This window comes from Oncorhynchus gorbuscha, linkage group LG01 (genome assembly GCF_021184085.1).
Source record: "Oncorhynchus gorbuscha isolate QuinsamMale2020 ecotype Even-year linkage group LG01, OgorEven_v1.0, whole genome shotgun sequence".
Lineage (NCBI taxonomy): Eukaryota > Metazoa > Chordata > Actinopteri > Salmoniformes > Salmonidae > Oncorhynchus > Oncorhynchus gorbuscha.
The window spans coordinates 106,471,123-106,498,143 of NC_060173.1; the positions used below are offsets into that span (position 1 = coordinate 106,471,123).

General features: G+C 42.8%; 1 protein-coding gene across 2 annotated transcripts in view; it reads left to right on the plus strand.

The window, feature by feature from the left end:
* The window catches only part of LOC124048392 (NEDD8-conjugating enzyme UBE2F-like), a 93,708-nt gene that overhangs the window by 48,676 nt on the left and 18,011 nt on the right, over positions 1–27,021 (plus strand). For both annotated transcript variants that reach the window (XM_046369145.1, XM_046369137.1), the window contains exons 9-10: positions 18,187–18,219; positions 20,037–20,099. In XM_046369145.1, the coding sequence (XP_046225101.1) occupies positions 18,187–18,219; positions 20,037–20,099 (96 nt within the window). The remainder of the gene's footprint in view (positions 1–18,186; positions 18,220–20,036; positions 20,100–27,021) is intronic.

The following is a 27,021-nucleotide window of genomic DNA, read 5'->3' on the forward strand; positions in this document are numbered from 1 at the left end:
TTTGTGTAGCGCCGACTATGCTAATTATTTTGTTTACGTCCCCTGCGGGTCTTTTGGGGTGTTACATGCTATCAGATAATAGCTTCTCATGCTTTCGCCGAAAAGCATTTTAAAAATCTGACTTGTTGCCTGGATTCACAACAAGTGTAGCTTTAATTCAATACCCTGCATGTGTATTTTAATGAACGTTTGAGTTTTAACTAATACTATTAGCATTTAGCGTAGCGCATTTGCATTTCCAGAGCTCTAGATGGGACGCCTGCGTGCCAGGTAGGAGCAAGAGGTTAACTGACTTAAATTAAGGTTACATTTTTATTTAAAAATTAAACCATTTAGTGTTCATCGAAATAACAACACAATGTCAAATACAGGTAGCCTAGTCAAATTTGTATTTATTTTTATTTCACCTTTATTTAACCTTTTTGGGATAGGGGCAGCATATTCACTTTTGGATGAATAGTGTGCCCAGAGTGAACTGCCTCCTACTCTGTCCCAGATGCTAATATATGCATATTATTAGTAGTATTGGATAGAAAACACTCTGAAGTTTCTAAAACTGTTTGAATGATGTCTGTGAGTATAACATAACTCATGGCAGGCGGAAACCTGAGAGAAATCCAACCAGGAAGTGGGACATCTGAGATTTGGAGTTTTTCAAAGCTTGGCCTACCGAATACACATTGAGATATGGATGAGGTTGCACTTCCTAGGGCTTCCACTAGATGTCAACCATCTTTAGAAACTGGTTTGAGGATTCTACGATAAAGGAGGGGCTCATGAGACCTCTGAGTCAGTGGTCTGGCAGAGCCTCGGTCTCATGACGCGCGCTCCCGACAGAGTTACCTCTCGTTCCAATGCTTTTCTGAAGACAAAGGAATTCTCCGGTTGGAACATTATTGATGTTTTATGTTAAAAACATCCTAGCGATTGATTCCATACATCGTTTGACATGTTTCTAAACGCCTGTAATGGAACTTTTCAAGTTTTTGTCTGGACGAAATGCTCGCGCCTCATGAAAATGGATTACTGGCCTGAACACGCTAACAACAAGTGGCTATTTGGACATAAATGATGGAACTTTATGGAACAAATCAGTCATTTATTGTCGAATTGGGTTTACTGGGAGTGCCTTCTGATGAAGATCATCAAAGGTAAGTGAATATTTATGGTGGTGTTTCTAACTTTGTTGATTCCAAAATGGCGGATATTCCTCTGGCTGTTTTGTGCTCTGAGTGCCGTTCTCAGATTATGCTTTTTCCGTAAAGTTTTTAAAAAATCTGACACAGCGGTTGCATTAAGGAAAAGTCTATCTTTAATTCTGTGAATAACACTTGTATCTTTTATCAATGTTGATTATGAGTATTTCTGCAAAGTCACCGGATGTTTTGGAATCAAAACATTGCTGCACGTAAGGCGCCAATGTAAACTGAGATTTTTGGATATAAATATGCACATTATCGAACAAAACATACATGTATTGTGTAACATGATTTCCTATGAGTGTCATCTGATGAAGATCATCAGAGGTTAGTGATTAATTGTATCTATATTTCTGCTTTTTGTGACTCCTATCTTTGGCTGGAAAAATGGCTGTGTTTTTTTGTGACTTGGCTCTGACCTAACATAATCATATGTTGTGCTTTAGCTGTAAAGCATTTTTGAAATCGGACACGATGGGTAGATTAATTAACCAGGTAAGCTAGTTGAGAGCAAGTTCTCATTTACAACTGTGACCTGGCCAAGCTAAAGCAAAGCCGTGCGACACAAACAACAACACAGAGTTGCACATGGAATAAACAAGTGTACAGTCAATAACACAATAGAAAAAAGAAAGTCTATATACAGTGTGTGCAAATGGTGTGAGGAGGTAGGCAATAAATAGGCCATAGTAGCGAAGTAATTACAATTTATCAGATTAACACTGGAGTGATAAATGAGCAGATGATGATGTGCAAGTAGAGATACTGGTGTGCAAAAGAGCAGAAAAGTAAATAAAAACAAAATGGGGATGAGGTAGTTAGATTGGGTGGCTATTTACAGATGGGCTATGTACAGCTGCAGCGATCGGTTAGCTGCTCAGATAGCTGATGCTAAAAGTTAGTGAGGGAAATAGAAGTCTCCAGCTTCAGCGATTTTTGCAATTCGTTCCAGTCACTGGCAGCAGAGAACTGGAAGGAAAGGCGACCAAAGGTGGTGTTTGCTTTGGGGATGACCAGTGAGATATGCCTGCTGGAGCTCGGTGGGTTTTGCTATCGTGACCAGTGAGCTGAGGTAAGGCGGAGCTTTACCTAGCATAGACTTGTAGATGACCTGGAGCCAGTGGGTCTGGTGATGAATATGTAGCGAGGGCCAGCTGACTAGAGCATATAGGTTGCAGTGGTGGGTGGTATAAGGGGCTTTGGTGACAAAACGGATGGCACTGTGATAGACTGCATCCAGTTTTCTGCGTGGAGTATTAGAAGCTATTTTGGAGATGACATCGCCGAAGTCGAGGATCGGTCAGATAGTCAGTTTTACGAGGGTAAGTTTGGCGGTGTGAGTGAATGATGCTTTGTTGTGAAATAGGAAGCCAATTCTAGATTTAATTTAGGATTGAAGGTGTTTAATAACTCTTACGACTCCCCATCCCGGATCCGGGATCGTGACTACAGCTCAAGCTCATTACCATAACGCACAATGCGCAAAAATATTCCTAAAAATATTTAACCTCCACACATTAACAAGTCCAATAGCTCAAATGAAAGATAAACATCTTGTTAATCTACCCAGCAAGTCAGATTTCTAAAATGTTTTACGGCGAAAACATAGCACATATTTATATTAGATAACCACCGAAACAAAAGGCAAGCGGCGGCCATTTTGTCCCAGAAAAAAATAAAATTTAAAAGTAGGATTAACCTGTTAAGACTCTAGGGGCAGTATTTCATTTTTGGATAAAAAGACATGCCCGTTTTAAGCGCAATATTTTGTCACGAAAAGATGCTCGACTATGCTTGGAATTGATTGATGAGTTTTGGAAAGAAGACACTCTGACGTTTCCAGAACTGTAAAGATTTTCACTGTGAGTGCCATAGAACATAATCTACAGGCAAAACCAAGATGTTTGAGTGACCAGGAAATCAACAGGATTTCTGGAGGCACGTTTTCCATGATCTCCTTATATGGCTGTGAATGCGACAGGAATGAACGGACACTTCCTATCGTTTCCCCCAGGTGTCTGCAGCATTGTGACGTATTTGTAGGCATATCATTGGAAGATTGACCATAAGAGCCTACAATTACCAAGTGTCCCGCACGGTGTCTGCGTGGAAATTGGTGCGCAAAAGTCACCTACCAGTATTTTTCCATCCGAATCAGAGAAGAATGCACGCTTCCAGGGAAGGGATTTCAATGAAGAGATATATGACAAAACACCTTGAGGATTGATTCAAACAACGTTTTCCATGTTTCAGTCGATATTATGGAGTTAATTCGGAAAAAAGTTTGACGTTTAGGTGACTGAATTTTCGGTTAGTTTCGGTAGCCAAATGCATAGTAACAAAACGGAACGTTGTGTCCTACACAAGCATCTTTCAGGAAAAACTGGACATCTGCTATGTAACTGAGAGTCTCCTCATTGAAACATCTGAAGTTCTTCAAAGGTAAATTATTTTATTTGATCCCTTTGCTGGTTTTTGTGAATGTTGCGTGCTAAATGCTAACGCTAAATGCTAAGCTAGCTATCACCACTCTTACACAAATTATTGATTTTCTCTGGTTCTAAAGCATATTTTGAAAATCTGAGACGACAGGATTTTGCGTTATGGTAATGAGCTTGAGGTTGTAGTCACAATCCCGGATCCGGGATGGGGCGGACTAAGAGGTTAAAAAATAAATAATTCACTAACCTTTTGAAAATCTTAATCAGATGACAGTAATATTACATGTTACACAGTACATTTAAATTTTTTCCAATAATATGCCATTTATATCCATAAATCTCGGTTTACAATGACGACGTTTCAAAAAATGCTTCTCAAATGTCCGGAGAAATGATGATAGCTCCGACAGATAACGTCAGATAACAAGCAATAAACATGACTAAATATACATGTTCTACATATAGTTACAAAGATACACTTCTTCTTAATGCAACCGCTGTATTACATTTATTTTTAACGTTACAGACATCGTTCACTGGGCTATACTATGAGTCAGCGCTCAGATATTAGCACTATGTCTCCTCTACGTTTGGAGTCCACAGAAACCCCAAATAACCACATAAATATTCCCTTACCTTTGATGTTCTTCCATCTGAAGACATAGAAGGAGTCATACTTACCCAATACATCGTTTGGTTTCACGTTGTGTGTCCCTGTATTAGCATATGCTAACAGCTTCAGTTGAAATGCGTAAAAAAATGACTTCTGGTCCAGCACTCTTGCGCATCAAAACTTCCAATTTACATATTATATGTCGATTAAACTGGTCAAACGATGTGCAAAATCGAGCTTTATGATGTTTTTAGCATGTAGAACAAAGAGCAACGCTAACAGACAATCCAGCTTGAAATGCTGCATCATGGAAAAAGACGTTCTCCAAATCGTCCACGCGCAAAAGAGTGCATGATTTTCAGAGGGACACGAGCAATTTCGCCCGCCAAACGTGCAGGGCTCGTGGGATTCTCACAATGAACGCACCACTTGAAAGCTGACATCGCGCTGAAGAGATGGACTGTTCCTGGATCTGTAGCTCCCTGGGAAGGGTGGGGCTCATGACGTCAAAGTTGACCCAACTTTTCTCTTCACAAGAGAGAGTTTGGGAGAAAGGCTGCCCTTTCAGTTCTGCTTTACATAGAGACATAATTGAAACGGTTTTAGAAACTTTAGAGTTTTCTATTCAATAATAATTTTTATATGCATATATTAGCAATTTTGGGAAAAAATATTTTCAGTTTACTATGGGTACGCACTTTCTCCAACAGGGGCAGTATAGAGGGGGAGTCATAAGAGGTTAATGGGAGTCTGGAAGGAGAGTTTACAGTCTCGCCAGACACCTAGGTATTTGTAGTTGTCCGCATATTCTAGATCAGAAACGTCCAGGGTAGTGATGCTAGTCGGGTGGGCAGGTGCGGGCAGCGAGCGGTTGAAAAGCATGCATTTGGTTTTACTAGCGTTTAAGAGCAGTTGGAGGCCTCGGAAGGAGTGTTGTATGGCATTGAAGCTTGTTTGGAGGTTAGTTAACACAGTGTCCAAAGAAGGGCCAGTTGTATGCAGAATGGTGTCATCTGCTGAGAGGTGGATCAGGGAATCTTCCGCAGCAAGAGCGGCATCATTCATATAATAGTAAGACAGATATCATTAATAAGAAGGGGCTAGAAGCATCTTATATGATGAGCTACTGAATGGCTAGGACAGGCAAGCCCCATACTATTGTGGAGGACTTAATTTTTCCAGCCTCTGCAGATATGACTGGGACACTACTAGGGGAAAAGGACAAAAAAACAATACAAACAATGCCTTCATCAAACACCGCTGTTTCACGACTTATCAGTGACATGGCAGGTGATGTTTTGAAACAATTACTGCTTCGCATACAAGCCAGTGAATTATATGCGTTACAGCTGGATGAGTCAACAGACGTGGCGGGCCTGGCACAGCTGCTCGTATATGTCTGTTATGTTTATGGGGGTTCAATTAAGGAAGAAATCCTCTTCTGCAAACCAGGACAACAGGAGAATATATTTGTAAAGTACTGTACAGCTTGGTGACATCAAATGGACTTTGGTGGTCAAGATGTGTTGGTATCTGTACTGATGACGCAAAAGCCATGACAGGAAGACATAGTGGAGTGGTAACGTGCGTGCAAGCAGTTGCTCCCGACGCCACTTGGATACACTGCAGCATCCACCGAGAGGCTCTTGCTGCCAAGGGAATACCTGACAGGTTGAAAGATGTTTTGGACATTACAGTGAAAATGGTTAACTTTGTCAAGCTTGGCCACTGATCTTTTGTGTATTTTCTGCATTATGCAATGATATGGGCAGCGACCATGTAACGCTTTTACATGTGCGCTGGTTATCAAGGGGCAAAGTATTGACATTTCTGTTTTAATTGAGAGACTTAAAGTTTAAAGTTTTCTTTACTGACCATAACTTTCACTTGTCTGACCGCTTGCATGATGACGAGTTTGTCCATTTTTTCCGCCTGAATCATCTGAATCTAGGATTACAGGGACTCTCCAACTATATTCAATGTGTGGGACAAAATTGAGGCTATGATTAAGAAGTTGGAGCTCTTCTCTGTCTGCATTAACAAGGACAACACACAGGTCTTTCCATCATTGTATGATTTTGTTTGTGTGCAAATGAACTCAAGCTAACGGACGATGTCAAATGTAATTTAGCAAAGCACCTGAGTGAGATGGGTGCAAAATTACGCAGGTACTTTCCCTAAATGGATGACACAAACAACTGGATTTGTTATCCCTTTTGTCATGACTGTCCTGATCAGGTCAGGTTACAGGAGACCACAACCCTACAGATCTCTCATCCCCAACAGAGGAGGAGCGATCTAGGGCTCTGAAGATGACCATGGTGTGAGGGGTAAATCTTAGGCCACAGACAAAATTCCATTGTCCTCTCACTATGGAGAACCAGCCTCAGAACGTTAAACATACAATAGAGGGACTTTGGAATAATGTTTTCCGTCAGCCACAATGGTGGTCATGACGATAGATGGAATATGAACAGTTATGTCATTTTTGTTTTGTTGTTAAAAGGTTAATAGATGACGTTGTTACGAAAACATTGTAACTTTAAGTTTTCCCAGTATATGCTTGATGTTTATACATTGTACTTGTGTGGAAAATGTCCAAATCAAAGAGAATGTTTTGGTAAAGATGAAATGTGAAGTTAGTTGTCTAAAATTGGATTTGAGTCAAATCTAGACCTTGCCTCTTACCTTGGTACGCCCAGAGAATTGCCCCAAAGGCGGCTACGCCCACTTCTGACCCGAGGGTATAAGACATGTGTGTTAAGAATTGACATATCAGACTAAGTGACCTGAGCTGCAGCCAAGGTCTAAAAAGTCAACGAACCCAAAACGCAACACAAGGTTGAAGATGATCTTTTTTTCTACCCAAGCTACGGATGAGTAGCTGTGTCTAAGCGGGTGAATTCAAGCCGGACCACCTAGCCTCCACTCTCCATTGAATCGTGGTATCTACACTGTTTCATTCCTACGCTGTGAGCTCTGAGCTACAGAGCTGTCTGTCCTCAGAAGACCCCTTCCAGAGCAAGGGCGAGGAATCAGACCACTAAGCCAAAAGGACACTGACCTCGTGAGGACAACCAGAGAGTTGCGTCGGAGAAGTGCGTCATTGAGAAGCCTAAACGACCCACGCGGAGCTTCCCCTCTGAGACCTCCAACACGTAATTACATCATTATATTCTGACCCATAAGAACGGCAGTTCGGGGCAAGGCTAGGGTTAAAATAAGCATAGCTGACAATATTTGTCTCGTGTACTTTCTCTTTCTCTCTCTCTTTTGCCCTGGTCCTATAAGAGCTCTTTGTCACTTCCCACGAGCCGGGTTGTGACCAAAACTCTTATACATTCTTATCTTTAATAAATGTGTAGTGTGTGTGTGTGTGTGTGTGGCATGCTTTCAATGATGGCAAATAACAACATTTGAGAGTGTACTGACCCTGGTGCTAGAGGGGGTACACAGCTGGAGGTTGACATTTTCTGGCTCGCTGTTTTTGGTTGGATAGATTTTTCAATTTCTATGTTAGTTTATTGCCTTCATCAAACCATTCGTCATTGATGTTCATTTTCTTTGGTTGTCAGCTTGAATTTGTTTTTGATTGGGCAGCTGACAGGTTAAATATACTGTTGAGGTTTTCTACTGCTAAGTTTACACCTTCACTATTACAGTCAAATGTTTTGTCCAGGAAGTTTTCTAAAACGGATTGAATTTGTTGTTGCCAAATCGTTTTTGGGAAGGTTTCTACACTACTTTCCTTCCATCTGTAGCATTCCTTAATATTTTAGAGTTTCTCTGGCTTTGATGCCTCAAGATTGAGTATTGCTCTCTTCGATTTTGCTGTGATCTGATAGAGGTGTCCGTGGGCTGACTGTGAACCCTCTGGGAGACTCTGGGTTGAGGTCAGTGATAAAGTAATCTGCATTACTTCAGCAAAGGGATGAGCTGCACGTGTAGCTACCAAAGGAGTCCCCTGGAAGCCTACATTTGACCAAGTGTGCGACAAAGCTGCAGGAGTTTTTGTTGGTTGGTTTGTCGTAGTAGTGGGGTATATTGGAGAGGGAATGCTATCACCTCCAGGTAGGTGTGTGTGTCCCCTCCCCTGTGTGCTGAGTGTGTCAAGTTCTTGTCCAGTTCTGGCATTTAGGTCACCACAGACTGGTACATGTCTCTGGGCCTGGAAGTGAATGATCTCCCCATCTAGGATGGAGAAGCTGTCATCAAGTATGGGGATTCTATTGGGAGATATAGGTAGCACACAGGAGGATGTTTTTCTCTGTAGAGATTTCCTTTTTCATTTCAAGCCAGAGGTCAAATGCTCCTGTTTGACTCATTTTATATAGTGTGTTAGGTCTTCTCTCTACCAAATCAGCATATCCCTGAGTCTATTCTCTGTTTCACACTTGGGAGTTTGGTAGATGGGACTACCAGGTGTGTGTGTGTCTCTCTCTATCTCTCTCATTAAATTCAAAAAAGGGCTTAATTGGCATGGGAAACATTGTATTGCATTGCCAAAAGTAAACATTACACTCACAAGTTTTAAAATAATATATACATTTCAAATGTTATATTATTGGCTATGTACAGTGTATAGTTGAAGAATGAAAGGGAAAATAAATAAACAGATTGGTTGTATTTACAATGTTGTTTGTGCTCCACTGGTTGGCCTTTTCTCATGGCAACGGGTCACACATCTTTTCTCATGGCAACGGGTCACACATCTTTTCTCATGGCAACGGGTCACACATCTTTCTCATGGCAACGGGTCACACATCTTTTCTCATGGCAACGGGTCACACATCTTTCTCATGGCAACGGGTCACACATCTTTCTCATGGCAACGGGTCACACATCTTTCTGCTGTGACTGCACACTGTAGTTCACCAGATATGGGAGTTCAACAGATAGTTCAACCGATATGGGAGTTTATCAATGTTTGATTTGTTTTCAAATGATTTGTGGATCTGTGTGATCTGTAAGAAATATGTGTCCCCAATGTGTTCATACATTTGGCAGGAGATTCGGGAGTGTAGCTCTGTATCTCTCTCTCCATCTGTCTCTGTGGTTGAGTCTACACTTGATACCTACATGCTACTTGTGCTATCAGAATACGAAGATCGCACTGAAAAAAGACACGTCTAGATGCTCAAAAGTTGCTTTGTGGTCTGATTGTGTTCAGATCTGTCTGGCCAGCAGGTGGTCAGGAATGCATTGTGTGTGGATTTCTCCTCAGTCTTGTCACAATCAGGCTACCAAAGGCACATACAGTGGGCTACGTCATCAGCTACGTCATCAGCACTCCTCCCACAAGTCTCCTCGTGTGGTTTGGGACTGAGAGGCACTTTTTCCTTAAAGCGTTGGAGGAAATACGCCACTAACGTGTGAGGAACGTGTTTGCTTGTCCCATACATGCTAGCCAGCTAGCATTTTGCTTGGCTAGAGTGCTGACCCGTCTGCAATCCCTTTTAGTGTTGCATATGCTACCTATAGTTAGCGCCAGTAGTTAGCTACTACCATCAGTTGTTGTGTTATTATCATATGTAGCCTATTCCACCATTTATAGACTGTATATTGGCATTTGAATATAGCGCGGGAAAAGGGAGTCAGGACACACTGGACACGGTAGACACAGTTACATGTAGCTGTAGATGCATGACGTGTTCTGAAGTCTAGACACAGCCTCTCGCTCTGTCTTTCTCTCGCTCGGTCTCTCGTCTTTCTCACAGGATACACATCGAGAAGTGACTGTACCAGTCCTTCTTTTCCCAAACTCCTCTAGAACATCATGTGAGTCTGTTGCTGTGGAAAGATTATGGATTTCATTATCATCAACCTTGAGGTGGAGTTTAGTGAAACAAAAGCGACTCGATCATCCAATCCTCAAACGTTGACCAATGGCCAATCAGCCTCTGAAAGCCTTCTCTCAAACACAGGCCTATAAAAAGAGTTATCGGTTTCTGCGGCCTGGATAGATAAAGATGTCTGGATCTCCTCCTCTCGTGTCCTCCTCTTCTCTCCTTTTCTCTCTGTCCTGTCTTCCTCCTATGACAAACAGTACTTGCCAAAACAGGAAGTAATTTTAGTTCTATGCTAGTTTCATAATTTTTTCCCTTAAATGTCTCATTAGAGGAATGTGAATAGGAACCTGTATTGCCTTTTATCATCAAATGAACAACGTCACATAAAAGCACATTTTTTTTGGAGCTAGCTTCCCTGCACCTCTCTGATTCAGAGGGGTTAAATGAGGAAGACACATTTCAGTTGAACTCATTCAGTTGTACAACTGACTAGGTATCCCCCCTTTCTCTTTAAGGTAGTGTCTTAAGGCACTGCTCAAATATTTCTTAAACCTGTTCCCAGACTATCGGCTGTGCTCTGCACACTCCAGTTTCTACCCTTGCACAATAACAGACAGACAAATAGCCCTTCGTTCTATCTGCAGGTGTAATTGATACCAATGTTTCTGTCCTTCGATGGGCCCCAGGATCTCCTGGCCCCTCAGCCTCCTGCCTAATCAATCAGGGTATTGATATCCCCCGTCCCTGGTCCCCTGGTCGATGAGTGCTAAGAGTGAGCACCTGACTATTAACTACTGTGTGGGTGGGGTGTTGGATGACACATACATTAACAACATTGTCGTGTTAGGTACATTGTGGTTTTTGGCACAAAAAAAAGTTTTGTTTTCGGTCAAAAATACTCAAATCGCCATGAAATCTGCAAAAATAATTGTTTCATTTAGGAAATCTGTTCAAGTATTCCACACATAAATACAAAAATAGACGTGACTGTCTTAGTGTAATCAAGGTATGAAATTATTGTTATTTTCAAATGAACTCTGCAAAAAAAGAAACTTTGCTTTTTCAGGACCCTGTCTTTCAAAGATAATTAGTAAAAATCCAAATAACTTCACTGATCTTCATTGTAAAGGGTTTAAACACTGTTTTCCATGCTTGTTCAATGAACCATAAACAATTCATGAACATGCACCTGTGGAACGGTTGTTAAGACACTAACAGCTTATAGACGGAAGGCAATTAAGGTCACAGTTATGAAAACTTAGGACACTAAAGAGGCCTTTCTACTGACTCTGAAAAACACCAAAAGAAAGATGCCCAGTGTCCCTGCTCATCTGCGTGAACGTGCCTTAGGCATGCTGCAAGCTGTTGGATCGGAGGGTGAGGGCTAGGGCCATTCCCCCCAGAAATTTGCAGGTGCCTTGATGGAAGAGTGGGGTAACATCTCACAGCAAGAACTGACAAATCTGGTGCAGTCCATGAGGATGATTGCACTGTAGTACTAAATGCAGCTGCTGGCCACACCAGATACTGATTGTTACTTTAGATTTTGACCCCCCTTTCGTTCAGGGACACATTATTCCATTTCTGTTAATCACATGTCTGTGGAACTTGTTCAGTTTATGTCTCATACAAATATTTACACTGAAAGTAAGCTGAGTTTACAATCTCAATTTGGGCTTAGTTGTGGTCAATTTACAGTGTACAAACTATTGTAATTACGTTCCGGCTCTCGGACAAAAATCGGCCCATGGCTGAATCTAGTTGCCAACCCCTGATATACAGTATTCATTGTTTATATCTATCCATATTGTCCATTACTTTCTAGTGGATAGACCATATGGTTCAAGATAATGCCCTAATGAATGAAAAAAACATGCATTCAACAATGCCATTATTTTCAATAAATGTTTCAATTAACTCTGTAAATTAACATTTACATCAAAGACGTATTGACATAGTGATATAAATAAGTGCATGCTGAAACCCTCAAGCTTTTTTTTTATGTATCATATTAGATTTTAAAATACAGATTTTACATGTGATAAGGCCACACAGAGGGCCAGAGATAATTAGGCAGATGTGATAATCTGAAGTATTCAAAAAGGCCACTAGATGCCATCTGATAAAATTGCATATATTCCTTGAAAGTTGCCGAAGTTCTGGTAGGTTACTGGTAAACTTCAAAAGTTGACAGTTGTATACCCTCCCTTTGCAACCCTGCTCCCACCAATCAATACAGTATGCATCACTGGCACTCGCTCTTCTCTCTGAACCTAAGATTCAAGAACATCTAGTGACTATCGCTCCAAATGTCAAACGCTCTCTGGCTACAAAGCTTTTGTTTTCCCACCTGCGAGGGATTGATCCAGCCTACACACTTTAGAGAGAGAATGATGGAGGTTGCTGTGTTCTTGAGGACCTTCAATGCTGCAGACATTGTTGGGTACCCTTCCCCAGATCTGTGCCTCAACACAATCCTGTCTCGGTGCTCTGTAGACAATTCCTCATGGCTCAGTTTTTTGCTCTGACAGGCAGTTCAGGGGCAGACGGCCTGTTCCTAGGTCGTCATTGAAAATAAGAATTTGTTCTTAACTGACTTTTAGTATTGGCCTAGTTAAATAAAGGTTTAAAAAGTGTTTTTTTTTAAAAGAACAAACAAGATCTAGAAAAGATAAGGTAAAAAAATGTGAAGCTTTTTTTGTATGGTAGAACCTGGCCTGGGACATTCTCTATGATAAGTGTATGTCAAATGAGTGGGTGTGTAGATTAGTGCATTGTGTGTGTGTGTGTGTGTGTGTGTGTTCGAGAGTGTGACGATGTCCTGTATCTTCCCTGTCAGCTCCTGTCACCTTTACTGTGCAGCACAGCTCCAACCCACACAGCTACTGTCACCTCTCATCTCTCTCCTCTTCCACTAGGCAGCCCAAACACACATTCACTCAGGCACAAAAACATGTGTCAATAGATAAACATAGGCACACACCTACATATTTAGCTATTTACACACTCACTCACTCACTCACTCGGTGCTTGACTCATTTTGAATTGGCAGCCTGACAAAATAGGAGTTTTTAATAATTTGTCTGTCCATCCTACTCACCTCCAGTGACTTGCCCAAAATGAACTTCTACCAACAGAACATGTCCTTATTTCTCTTTAATAGTCTTCATTCTTCCTCCCCCACACATTCTCCCCCTCAATCTCACAAAGCTTACTACTCACTTAAAAATAGACTGCTATCGCTTTGTGGGGAGGGATGCTCTTTGGTAGTTGCAGTCAGATCTGATCAATAGTTACATACTGTATCCATAGATTCAGTCCTCTTTGAACAAGTGGAGAGTCCTGTTTAACAAACTGAGTGGTATAGTAAGGCTAAGTGCAATCACAAGCAAGAGAAGGCTTGAAACATCTAGTTTAGTTGGTGGATAAGTCCCAGAGGCCTCAGATATCACCTTAGTAATGTCAAGGATAGAGAGCAAGGACAGGTGACTGTCTGTCTTCCTATCTATTCATGTGTTGTTGGTTCTCTTATTCATCATTCAGTACCTAAGGTGGGGAGAAGTCTGTCCATAATAAAGTGCTGCTTTACCTTCTTAGCAGCACTATCAACAAGGCAGGTCCTACAGGCCCTAGTTTTGTCACACCTGGACTAAAAATGGACTTAGGAACATTGCAATTGAACAGGGCAGCATGGCTGTCCCTTGAATGTACACAGATAACTAATATCTCTCCTGGCTCAACGTGGAGGAGAGATTGACTTCATCACTAATTGGATTGATGAGCATTATTGACATGTTGAATGCATCGAGCTGTCTGTTTTGAACTACTAGCACACAGCTCAGACACCCATGCATACCCCACAAGACATGCCACCAGAGGTCTCTTTCACAGTCCCCAAGTTCAGAACAGACTATGGGAGGTGCACAGTACGACATAGAGCCATGACTACATGGAACACTATTCCACAGTACTACATAGAGCCATGACTACATGGAACTCTATTCCACAGTACTACATAGAGCCATGACTACATGGAACTCTATTCCACATCAAGTAACTGATGCAAGCAGTAAAGTGTTATTTAAAAAAATATATAAAAATACACCTTATGGAACAGCGAGTGACTGTGAAGAAACACCAACACACACACACACACACACACACACACACACACACACACACACAATATCATACGCAGTACACACGTTAGAGGTTGACCGATTATGCTTTTTCAACGCCGATACCGATTATTGGAGGACCAAAAAAGCAGATACCGATTAATCGGCCGATTTTAAGTTTTTACAATGTATTTGTAATAATGACAATTACAATAATACTGAATTAACACTTATTTTAACTTAATATAATACATAAATAAAATCAATTTAGCCTCAAGTAGATAATGAAACATGTTCAATTTGGTTTAAATAATGCAAAAACAAAGTTTTGGAGAAGAATGTAAAAGTGCAATATGTGCTATGTAAGAAAGCTAATGTTTAAGGTCCTTGCTCAGAACATGAGAACATATGAAAGCTGGTGGTTCCTTTTAACATGAGTCATCAATATTCCCAGGTAAGTTTTAGGTTGTAGTTATTATAGGACTATTTCCCTCTATACCATTTGTATTTCATTAACCTTTGACTATTGGATGTTCTTATAGGCACTTTAGTATGCCAGTGTAACAGTATAGCTTCCGTCCCTCTCCTCGCTCCTCCCTGGGCTTGAACCAGCAACACAACGACAACAGCCACCACATAGAAGCGTTACCCATGCAGAGCAAGGGAAACAACCACCCCACAAGGCTCAGAGCAAGTGAAGTTTGAAACGCTATTAGCGCATGCTAATTAGCCAGCCATTTCACTTCTGTCACACCAGCCTAATCTCAGGAGTTGATAGGTTTAAAGTCAAACAGAGCAATGCTTGACGCACAACGAAGAGCTGCTGGCAAAACGCACGAAAGTGTTGTTTGAATGAATGTTTACGCTCCTGCTTCTGCCTACCAACGCTCAGTCAGATACTTAGATACTTGTATGCTTGTATGCTCAGTCAGATTATATGCAACACAGGATATATCTAATATCTAGTAATATCATCAACCATGTGTAGTTAACTAGTGATTATGATTGATTGTTTTTTATAAGATAAGTTTATTGCTAGCTAGCAAATGCTTACTGCATTTGCGTAACAGGCAGTCTCCATGTGGAGTGCAACGAGAGAGACGTAGGTCGTTATTGCGTTGGACTAGTTAACTGTAAGGTTGCAAGATTGGATCCCCCGAGCTGACAAGGTGAAAATCTGTCTTTCTGCCCCTGAATGAAGCAGTTAACCCACTGTTCCTAGGCCGTCATTGAAAATAAGAATGTGTTCTTAACTGACTTGCCTCGTTTAGTTAAATAAATATTAAATAAAGGTGTAAAATGTTAAAATAATTTAAAAATTAGAAATCGGCGCCCAAAAAGCATTTTTCCGATTGTTATGAAAACTTGAAATCCACACATGGATTTAGTACTGTAGATATGTGGTAGTGGTGGAGTAGGGGCCTGAGGGCATACAGTGTGTTGTGAAATCTGTGAATGTATTGTCATGTTTTTAAAATTGTATAAACTGCCTTAATTTCGCTGGACCCCAGGAAGAGTACTGATCCATAATAAATAAAAATACAAATTAGAATCAAACCACATATCTTGGTAAGGAAAGTAAACTGCAGGTTTATTATTCACAATGGTGTTTTCAAGGTCAAGAAATGGTTCTCGTTAGAGCAATAAGATAAGAGGGCAGGTCCTGTAGAGACAGGTATTGACTATTTCATTTAAATGCAATTCCACCAACTTTCAATCATTGCGTCTGACAGCAGTTTGCATCACAACCCTGGAAAAGATGATTTGTTGTTTTATTTGTCTGTTTTATAGGCCCATCTTCACTGTGTCCTGCTCTTTGATGGGACCACACTTTGTTTTATCATGAAATAGCAAAGTGATAAGAGTAAATTGGGCTCATTGCCTTTGTTTTCTGCAAGGCGTATATCTGTTTTAATTGTGTATCTATTACCATTAGAATATCCATTAACAGTCATGTTTTCTTGTTCTTACTCTCATCCTGCCCTGCATGTGTGACAAGTCTATGACATTATCAGTTGGCAGGGGAACAGAGTTGAATGTCCACACTGATGTTAAAGATATTTATAACTAACCCAAGATGGTTCATCCGTGTTGTTTTCAATGGGAGCAAATGTAGTATAGTGGGGCAGAACAAGCACACGCTAGTGAGATCCTAGTGGCGCATTCTAGCATGTATATTTACATATTTCCTTTGGGGAATATTCTTCTCTGTGAACTGCGTGTGTGCAATAACTTAATTTGCCTTACTTTTTTTTTTACTTTGGAAAATATACAAAACTTAGTGCACTATGTTCGTAACAGATTCTTGCTTTGAGAACAGAAAACTGTATTGCCATCGGGCTTTTCTTCGATGAAAAAATCAGCAGAATGTTGGCCCAGTTCCATCTCGCTCCATACTCTCCCACTGCTGGCCACTGGGCTTCCTCTCCTCACCATATTTGGTGGGGAGGGGAAATAACAACCAGATGCTTGAGATTTCTACATCCGGTGAAACATCTGGCTTCTTGTTCTGTCTGTGCTGGCATCCTGAAGGTGAAGCTAGCATACATGAATACGTTAAGATCTACAGGTAACTGTCAAAATAATGGAGACACTTGAGTAAATGATGGATACAAAGTATATTGAAATCAGGCACACTGGCATGGTTCCTGAGTTAATTAAGCAATTAACATCCCATCATGCATGTATAGAAATGCTGGGCAGGCCATTATTTTGGCTACCATGGCTAATGCCCCTATAGGATGGCAATGACCCCATCAACAGGTTATTAGTGGTCACTGAATGGTTTGATATGCATGAAAACGATGTAACCAACCAGGGTTGGTCCCTGGTTGGGAGATCAGATGCTGCTGGAATGTGGTGTTGGAGGCCCACTAGGAGGCACTCTTTCCTCTGGCCTAAAAACAAAATATCCCAATACCCCAGGGCAGGGATTGGGGACATTGCCCTGTGTAGGGTGCCGTCTTTTGGATGGGACGTTAATTTATAGTTAAATGGGTGTCCTGACACTCTGTGGTCACTGAAGATCCCATGGCACTTATCGTAAGAGTAGGGGTGTTAACCCCAGTGTCCTGGCTAAATTCCCAACCTAGCCTTCATATTATCATGGCCACCATCATGGCCATCATCCCCAGCTTCCAATTGGCTCATTCATCCCTCTCCCCTGTAACTATTCCCCAGGTCGTTGCTGTAGATGAGAATGTGTTCTCAGTCAACTTACCTGGTAAAATAAAAAATCATATGCCATGGCCATCTGTCACCAGATCTAAACCCAATTAAATACATGGGAGATTCTGGAGCTGTGCCTGAGACAGCATTTTCCACCACCATCAACCAAACACCAAATGATGGAATTCTCGTTGATGAATGGTGTGGCATCCCTCCAGTAGAGTTCCAGACACTTGTAGAATATATGTCAAGCTGCATTGAGCTGTTCTTGTTCATGGTGGCCCAACAACCTATTAAGACACTTTATGTTGGTGTTTCCTTTATATTGTCAGTTACCTGTATTAAGGGTAATTGTTTACACGTTGTTTAATTAATTTAACAAAATCTCTTTATCATTCATGAATTCACACCCCTCTGAGATGCTCAATTACAAATGCCAGTATCCTTTTATAATGTCCTCAAAATAGATATGCTAATTAATACCCATCATAATCACTTCTTCACAGTGTTTGAACATCAAGGAAATTTGCCTAATACGCGCTGAGAGACAATCCACTTGCATATTCACAGAAGGTTCCTGTCTTCGTTGGATACAATGGTGCCTGTAGAGACGACAGAGGGCCCCGCTTTATAATCTATTTGGGGAATTCAACAATTTTGTTTGTTAATTTGTTGGAATGAAAATGCTCAACGATGACCTGGTTATTAATGACTAGTTTAATTTCACTTTTAATGGTACATAAAATGTGATGAATGGTCTATGGATGGTCTATGGATGGTCTATGGATGGTCTATGGATGGTCTATGGATGGTCTATAAATGTTTATTTATGTTCTTGTCTGTTTCTGTGTCTTTCAGGATGTAGTCTGGGGATTGAACTCCTTGTTTACCGTAAGTACCTTTTAATCAATAAACTGATTTGAAAATGATCTTAATGTGTTCGTTCTTGGTGTACAATGCCTTCTGTCATTGGTGATCTATCACCAGCAACTCACAGAGGTGACAGATTAGTGCCACAACAATTACCATAACACACAGGGTATACAGAGCCTTCAGAATGTATTCATACCCCTTGACTTATTCCACATTTTGTTGTTACAGCCTGAATTCAAAAACGGATTCAATAGATAATTTTTTTCTTGCCCAGCTGCTCTCAATACCACATAATGACAAAGTGAAAACATGTTTTTTCAGACATTTTTTAAAAAATGTATTTGAAATTAAATATCTAGTTTGCGTACAGTAAGTATTCACACCCCTGAGTCAATACATGTTAGAATCACCTTTGGCAGTGAGTACAGCTGTGAATCTTTCTGGGTGTGTCTCTAAGAGCTTTGCAAACCGGGCTTGTACACTTTTTAAAATTCTTCAAGCAATGGCAAGTTCGTTGTTGATCATCGCGAGACAGACATTTTAAAGTCTTGACATAGTTTTTCAGGCCGATTTAAGTAAAAACTGTTTGAAAGTCAACATTGGCCTCATGATTAAATCGCTGAGCGGTTTGCTTCCTCTCCAGCAACTGAGGAAGGACGCCTGTATCTTTGTAGTGACTGGGTGTTACACCATCCAAAGTGTAATTAATAACTTCACCATGCTCAAAGGGATATTCAAATTAGTTTTTCTATACATCTACCAATATGTGCCCTTCTTTGCGAGGCATTAGAAAACCTCTTGTCTTTGTGATTGAATCTGTGTTTAAAATTCACTGCAGGGCTGAGGGACCTTACAGATAATTATATGTGTTGGTTGCAGAGATGAGGTAGTCATTCAGAAATCATGGTAACACTATTATTGCACACAAAGTGAGTCCATGCAACTTATTATGTGACTTGTTAAGTACATTTTTACTCATCAACTTATTTAGGCTTGCAATTACCAAGTGGTTGAATACTTATTGACTCAAGATATTTCATTTGTTTATACATTTTTATAAATGACTAAAAACATAATTCCACTTTGTGTGTAGTCTAGTGACAAAAAAAATGAATTTAAATCATGCATTTTAAGTTCAGGCTGTAACACAACAAAATGTGTAAAAAGTCTCAATGGGTGTGAATACCTTCTGAAGGCTCTGCATATGCCCATGTATGAGGAACAGGTAGACTGAGGATGTTAAAATCTCTTATTTAACAGCACGAAAATGAAAAAGTGTAATAAACGTGTTCTCAAATTGCCATCTAAAAGAGAGATTGTTCAAGAAATATGCTTAAAATGTGTTTCTTATATTGTAAAATAATAACACATCACGAGAATGGTCGCACATGATCAGATAAGCCTGAAATTTCATTTTTTCATCCTTTTTATTGAAAATCTGTTATCTGTGACATTTTCGTCCGATACCAATATATCGGTAAAAGGCCAAATTCAGCCACTAATATCGGTGAACCGATATATCGGACGGACTCTGGTGGTGCTGCAGCCTGATGCTCAGTCATGCCCTCATGCTTAGCTTTTAATCAGGAAGTGAGGAGCTCCCCACACAGGCCTAGCCGCCATTTTATCTCCCTAATAACACAATGCGCCTCGCTCGCCATGCACAGTCTCTATGGCAACAGGATTATAAACACTACTTTGTCAGTTCGTATCAGACAACAACAAACCTAATAGTCTGGCAAGTAGTTGTTTTGATTTAATCTTGGTTAGCAGGTTGTTGTTGTTTATAACAGTTTTTTTGTAAACTTCCGCTGTCTCTCTCTCATTTCCCTCAGGATCTACTTAACTTTGATGACCCGTTGAACATTGACGCGGCCGAGCATCATCTGCGTGATAAGGTAACGAAAACAACCAGTCCACCTGGAGGGAGGTCATCTTCCCTCTATCCTGTACATTGCCTTACATGAACAGCAGGAAGTTGGAATTGTTGTCGGAAAGCTCTACAAGTAGAATGTGAGGTAGTTCTGTAGAACGCTCTCTCACCACCACTGGACTGTGAGTGGGTCAAATGGACCTTTCAGAACCACTAGGGAGTAGGTTGTGGTGTATGTCTCTCTCTGTGTGTCTAAGCAGGGCACTATATAGTAAATAGGGAGCCATTTTGGATGCACCCTATGTCTCATTCACCCTGCAGGAGACAGACCAGTGTGTCGACGTGGATTAACTTACATCCTGTTGTACACACTGCTGCTGAAACATCCAGCCAACCAGGCTGCCAAGAGCTGGTCTGGGATCAGAAGTTCCCAGAGGAACTTACATCCTGACACATTAACTACCAGAACAGCGAGCCCCTAAGTCAGCCCCCCAAGAGGTGATCTGGGAACCTCAGATCCCAGAGGAACTTACATCCTGACACACTGACTACCGGAACAGCCAGCTCCCCCAAGAGCTGGTCTGGGATCAGACTGTTGTTGACATGAGTGATTGGATTCACTGTGATGCGTCTCCTACCATACTGCAGGCCTAGCCTGGCCTAGTAACACCATTGCAGAGAGACAGAGCTAGCAGCTGTTCCAACCGCTCTATAATTAAACTGTGGTGGGACCACTCGCACTCGCTCCCAAATAGTGCTCGGCTGGGGTTTGCAGTACTCCCCAGGTGCTCCCCAGTCCCCAGCCAGGCATGTGCTTCCCTGCAGAGAGACTGAAAGAGCAGCTTAATATCTCAACAGCAGGGCAAGACTACTGTACTGTCTCCATGGACTCATGCTTTATTACAGTTGGTATACAGTCAAACGCTCCCTAAAACACTTCAGTGAGCAGGCCTTTCAAATCAACCTGGCCCGGGTATCCTGGAAGGATAGTGACCTCATCCCGCCAGTAGAGGATGCCTGGTTGCCCTTTAAAAGTGCTTTCCTCTCCATCTTAAATAAGCATGCCCCATTCAAAAAATGTAGAACTAAGAACAGATATAGCCCTTGGTTCACCCCAGACTTGACTGCCCTTGACCAACACAAAAACATCCTGTGGCATTCTTCATTAGCATCGAATAGCCCCCACGATATGCAACTTTTCAGGAAAGTCCGGAACCAATATACTCAGTCAATTGGTAAAGCTAAGGCTAGCTTTTTCAAACAGAAATTTGCATCCTGTAGCACTAATTCCAAAAAGGTCACTGTAAAGTCCATGGAGAATAAGAGCACCTCCTCCCAGCTGCCCACTGCACTGAGGATAGAAAAGATTGTCACCACCGCTAAATCTACGATAATTGATCATTTCAAGAAGCATTTTTCTACGGCTGGCCATGCTTTCCACCTGGCTATCCCTACCCCGGCCAACATCTCAGCACCCCCTGTAGCAACTTGCCCATGCCCCCCCCCGCTTCTCCTTCACCCAAATCCAGACAGCTGATATTCTGAAAGAGCTGCAAAATCTGGACCCCTACAAATCAGTTGGGCTAGACAATCTTGAACCTCTCTTTCTAAAATTATCTGCCGAAATTGATGCAACCCCTATTACTAGCCTGTTCAATCTCTCTTTCATATCGTCTGAGATCCCCAAAGATTTGAAAGCTGCCGTGGTCATCCCCCTCTTCAAAAGGGGAGACACTCTAGACCCAAACTGTTACAGACCTATATCCATCCTACCCTGCCTTTCTAAAATCTTCAAAAGTCAAATTAGCAAACAGATCACCGACCATTTCGAATCCCACCGTACCTTCTCTGCTATGCAATCTGGTTTCCGAGCTGGTCATGGGTGCACCACGTTCAAGGTCCTAAACGGTATCATTGATAAACCATTGATAAAGACAGTACTGTGCACCCGTCTTCATCGACCAATGCTTTCGACTCGGTCAATCACCACATACTTATCGGCAAACTCAATAGCCTTGGCTTCTCAAATGACTGCCTCGCCTGGTTGACCAACTACTTCTCAGATATCCATCTCATATGTATATGTATATACTGTACTCTATCATCTACTGCATCTTTATGTAATACGTGTATCACTAGCCACTTTAAACTATGCCACTTTGTTTACATACCCTACACTACTCATCTCATATGTATATACTGTACTTGATACCATCTACTGCATCTTGCCTATGCTGCTCTGTACCATCACTCATTCATATCTTTATGTACATATTCTTTCTTTATCCCTTTACACTTGTGTGTATAAGGTAGTAGTTATGGAATTGTTAGGTTAGATTACTCGTTGGTTATTACTGCATTGTCGGAACTAGACGCACAAGCATTTCGGTACACTCGCATTAACATCTGCTAACCATGTGTATGTGACAAATAAATTTGATTTGATATAGTTCAGTGTGTCAAATCAGAGGGCCTGTTGTCCGGACCTCTGGCAGTCTCTATGGGCGTGCCACAGGGTTCAATTCTCGGCCGACTTTGTTATCTGTATATATCAATGATGTCGCTCTTGCTGCTGGTGATTCTCTGATCCACCTCTACGCAGACGACACCATTCTGTATACATCTGGCCCTTTGGACACTATTCTAACAAACCTCCAAACAAGCTTTAATGCCATACAACTGTCCTTCCGTGGCCTCCAACTGCTTTTAAAAGATAGTAAAACTAAGTCATGCTCTTCAACCAATTGCTTCCCGCAGCCTCCCACCTGACTAGTATCACTACTCTGGACGGTTAGAATATGTGGACAACTACAAATACCTAGGTGTCTGGTTAGACTGTAAACTCTCCATTAAGCATCTCCAATCCAAAATTAAGTCTAGAATCGGCTACCTATTACGCAACAAAGCCACTCATGTTGCCAAACATACCCTCGTAAAACTGACTATCCTACCAATCCTTGACTTCAGCGATGTCATTTACAAAATAGCTTCCAACATGCTCGGCAAACTGGATATTTTGTTACTAAAGCCCCATATACTACCCACCACTGTGACCTGTACGCTCTCGTTGGCTGGCCCTCACTACATATTCGTTGCCAAACCCACTGACTCCAGGTCATCTAAAAGTCTATGCTAGGTAATGCCCCGCCTTATCTCAGCTCACTGGTCACCATAGCAACATCCACCCGTAGCACACGCTCCAGCAGGTATATTTCACTGGTCAGCCCCAAAGCCAAAAATTTACTTTGGCCGCCTTTCCTTCCAGTTCTCTGCTGCCAATGACTGGAACGACTGGCAAAAATCACTGAAGCTGGAGTCTTATATCTCCCTCTAACGTTAAGCATCAGCTGTCAGAGCAGCTTCCCGATCACTGTATCTGTACACAGCCAATCTGTAAATAGCCACACCCAACTACCTCATCCCCATATTATTACTTACCCTCTCGCTCTTTTGCACCCCAGTATCCCTACTTGCACATCATCATCTGCACATCTATCGCTCCAGTGTTAATGCTAAATTGTAATTATTTTGCCTCTATGGCCTATTTATTGCCTACCTCCCTACTCTTCTACATTTGCACACACTGTACATTGATTTTTCTATTGTGTTATTGTCTGTGAGTTTGTCTCTGTGTTGTTTGATTTTGTTGCTTTGCTTTATCTTGGCCAGCTTGCAGTTGTAAATGTGAACTTGTTCTCAACTGGCCTACCTGGTTAAATAAAGGTGAAATAAAAGTAAAATACAGGAAAGGAGAGGAGGCGGGAGAGGAGGCGGGAGAGGAGGCGGGAGAGGAGACGGGAGAAAGTATGTGAGGGAAGGAAGGACCATGCTAAACTGATGTCTGAGAGGAGGCGGGAGAGGAGGCGGAGAGGAGCGGGAGAGGAGACGGGAGAAAGTATGTGAGGGAAGGAAGGACCATGCTAAACTGATGTCTGAGAGGAGGCGGGAGAAAGTATGTGAGGGAAGGAAGGACCATGCTAAACTAATGTCTGAGAGGAGACTGGAGAGGAGGCGGGAGAGGAGACAGTATGTGAGGGAAGGAAGGACCATGCTAAACTAATGTCTGAGAGGAGACTGGAGAGGAGGCGGGAGAGGAGACAGTATGTGAGGGAAGGAAGGACCATGCTAAACTAATGTCTGAGAGGAGACTGGAGAGGAGGCGGAAGAGGAGGCGGGAGAAAGTATGTGAGGGAAGGAAGGACCATGCTAAACTAATGTCTGAGAGGAGACTGGAGAGGAGGCGGAAGAGGAGGCGGGAGAAAGTATGTGAGGGAAGGAAGGACCATGCTAAACTAATGTCTGAGAGGAGACTGGAGAGGAGGCGGGAGAGGAGACAGTATGTGAGGGAAGGAAGGACCATGCTAAACTAATGTCTGAGAGGAGACTGGAGAGGAGGCGGGAGAGGAGACAGTATGTGAGGGAAGGAAGGAAGGACCATGCTAAACTGATGTCTGAGAGGAGACTGGAGAGGAGGCGGGAGAGGAGACAGTATGTGAGGGAAGGAAGGAAGGACCATGCTAAACTGATGTCTGAGAGGAGACTGGAGAGGAGGCGGGAGAGGAGACAGTATGTGAGGGAAGGAAGGAAGGACCATGCTAAACTGATGTCTGAGAGGAGACTGGAGAGGAGGCGGGAGAGGAGACAGTATGTGAGGGAAGGAAGGAAGGACCATGCTAACCTGATGTCTGAGAGGAGGCAGGAGAGAAGACAGGAGAGGAGACTGGAGACAGGAGAGGAGACTGGACCTACAGGAAGCATTTATTTCAATGGAAGGTGTCCTCTGGTCTCTACAGTCCTGAGGGATCCGGTGTTGTCTTTCGTCTCTAAAGTTCTGTCTGTTTAACCGTCGCAAGGCCTGTGCAGTGAATCTGTGTTCTGCAACATTACACACCTAAAACTTCCACCTTTTACAGTAGGAGTAGTGGTTGACATGTAGTTTTTAACCAGTGCAGTATGTGCATATGTGCCGGATGTTTGTTTGAAAACTATTAATCCACTTTAAAGTATATATTCTTTAATATGAACATCCTCGCTATTAACATCCTTAGATGAGTTGCCAACTAAGTATTAAAATGTTTAATTCAAATAACTCCTAAAGCTCTTAGAATTATTTATATCTTCAATGAATGCAACATAATTTGCATATGACTTATCCATACATGTCCTTATGTGTTTTCCAGTTTGCCTCTAACATGGTCTCTATAGTACGATGCCTGGAGCTGTGCATTCAGACATGTATTTGCATATTATTTACATACCATTAGTTATATTCCCTTAAAAACACCGTCTTCTGCAGACCTCATATTTCTCAGCTTTGTGAACTTCAGCCTTTCTACCAAACGGGCTAGGGGCTGGACCTGGGGCTTGGGGCTGGACCTGGGGCTTGGGGCTGGACCTGGGGCTTGGGGCTGGGGATGTGGGCTGGGGCTGGAGCTGGGGATGTGGGCTGGAGCTGGGGATGTGGGCTGGAGCTGGACCTGGGGCTTGGGGCTGGGGCTGGAGCTGGGGGCTGGAACTGGGGATGTGGGCTGGACCTGGACCTGGGGCTTGGAGCTGGGGATGTGGGCTGGAGCTGGGGCTTGGAGCTGGGGATGTGGGCTGGGAATGGGGCTGGAGCTGGACCTGGGGCTTGGGGCTGGAGCTGGGGATGTGGGCTGGAGCTGGGGGCTGGAGCTGGAGCTGGGGATGTGGGCTGGGGCTGGAGCTGGACCTGGGGCTGGACCTGGGGATGTGGGCTGGAGCTGGGGGCTGGAGCTGGGGCTGGACCTGGGGCTTGGGGCTGGAGCTGGGGATGTGGGCTGGAGCTGGGGATGTGGGCTGGAGCTGGGGGCTGGGGCTGGAGCTGGAGCTGGAGCTGGGGGCTGGAGCTGGAGGCTGGAGCTGGGGGCCAACTGTGTTGCTGTGGCAGCCATTTGGTCACATTAGGAGTATGGATCCTTCTGTGTGATGGTCTGTCCACCCTGTCTGTCTGAATGATGCTGCTCAACTGACCGGGCAGGCAGAAGGCACTGTTGGGAGGACGACTCATCTCTCACACACCACTGTAACTGTAAGGTTGTTGTTCAGAGCAGCCATTCAGACCAATTACAGAGTTACAAAGAGACTAGTGTCCACAGGCCATAGTGGGCTTCCTACACAGTGGGCCCCAAAACACTCAGGTAACAAGGTGCTACACTGTGAACTACACTGTGAACTACACTGTGAACTACACTGTGAACTGAGAAACCCCCTTGTGTCAGAACAGCACCGGTGATCACTACTGTGACAGGTTCCCCTGGACAGTACCGGAGATCACTACTGTGACAGGTTCCCCTGGACAGTACCGGAGATCACTACTGTGACGAGTTCCCCTGGACAGTACCGGAGATCACTACTGTGACAGGTTCCCCTGGACAGTACCGGAGATCACTACTGTGACAGGTTCCCCTGGACAGTACCGGAGATCACTACTGTGACAGGTTCCCTTGGACAGTACCGGAGATCACTACTGTGACAGGTTCCCCTGGACAGTACCAGTGATCACTACTGTGACGAGTTCCCCTGGACAGTACCGGAGATCACTACTGTGACGAGTTCCCCTAGACAGTACCGGAGATCACTACTGTGACGAGTTCCCCTGGACAGTACCGGAGATCACTACTGTGACGAGTTCCCCTGGACAGTACCGGAGATCACTACTGTGACGAGTTCCCCTAGACAGTACCGGAGATCACTACTGTGACGAGTTCCCCTGGACAGTACCGGAGATCACTACTGTGACAGGTTCCCCTGGACAGTACCAGTGATCACTACTGTGACAGGTTCCCCTGGACAGTACCAGTGATCACTACTGTGACGAGTTCCCCTGGACAGTACCAGTGATCACTACTGTGACGAGTTCCCCTGGACAGTACCGTTGCACCTACCGGTATTTGTTTTTCATATCAGGAAAAACTCACTTGCCTGAA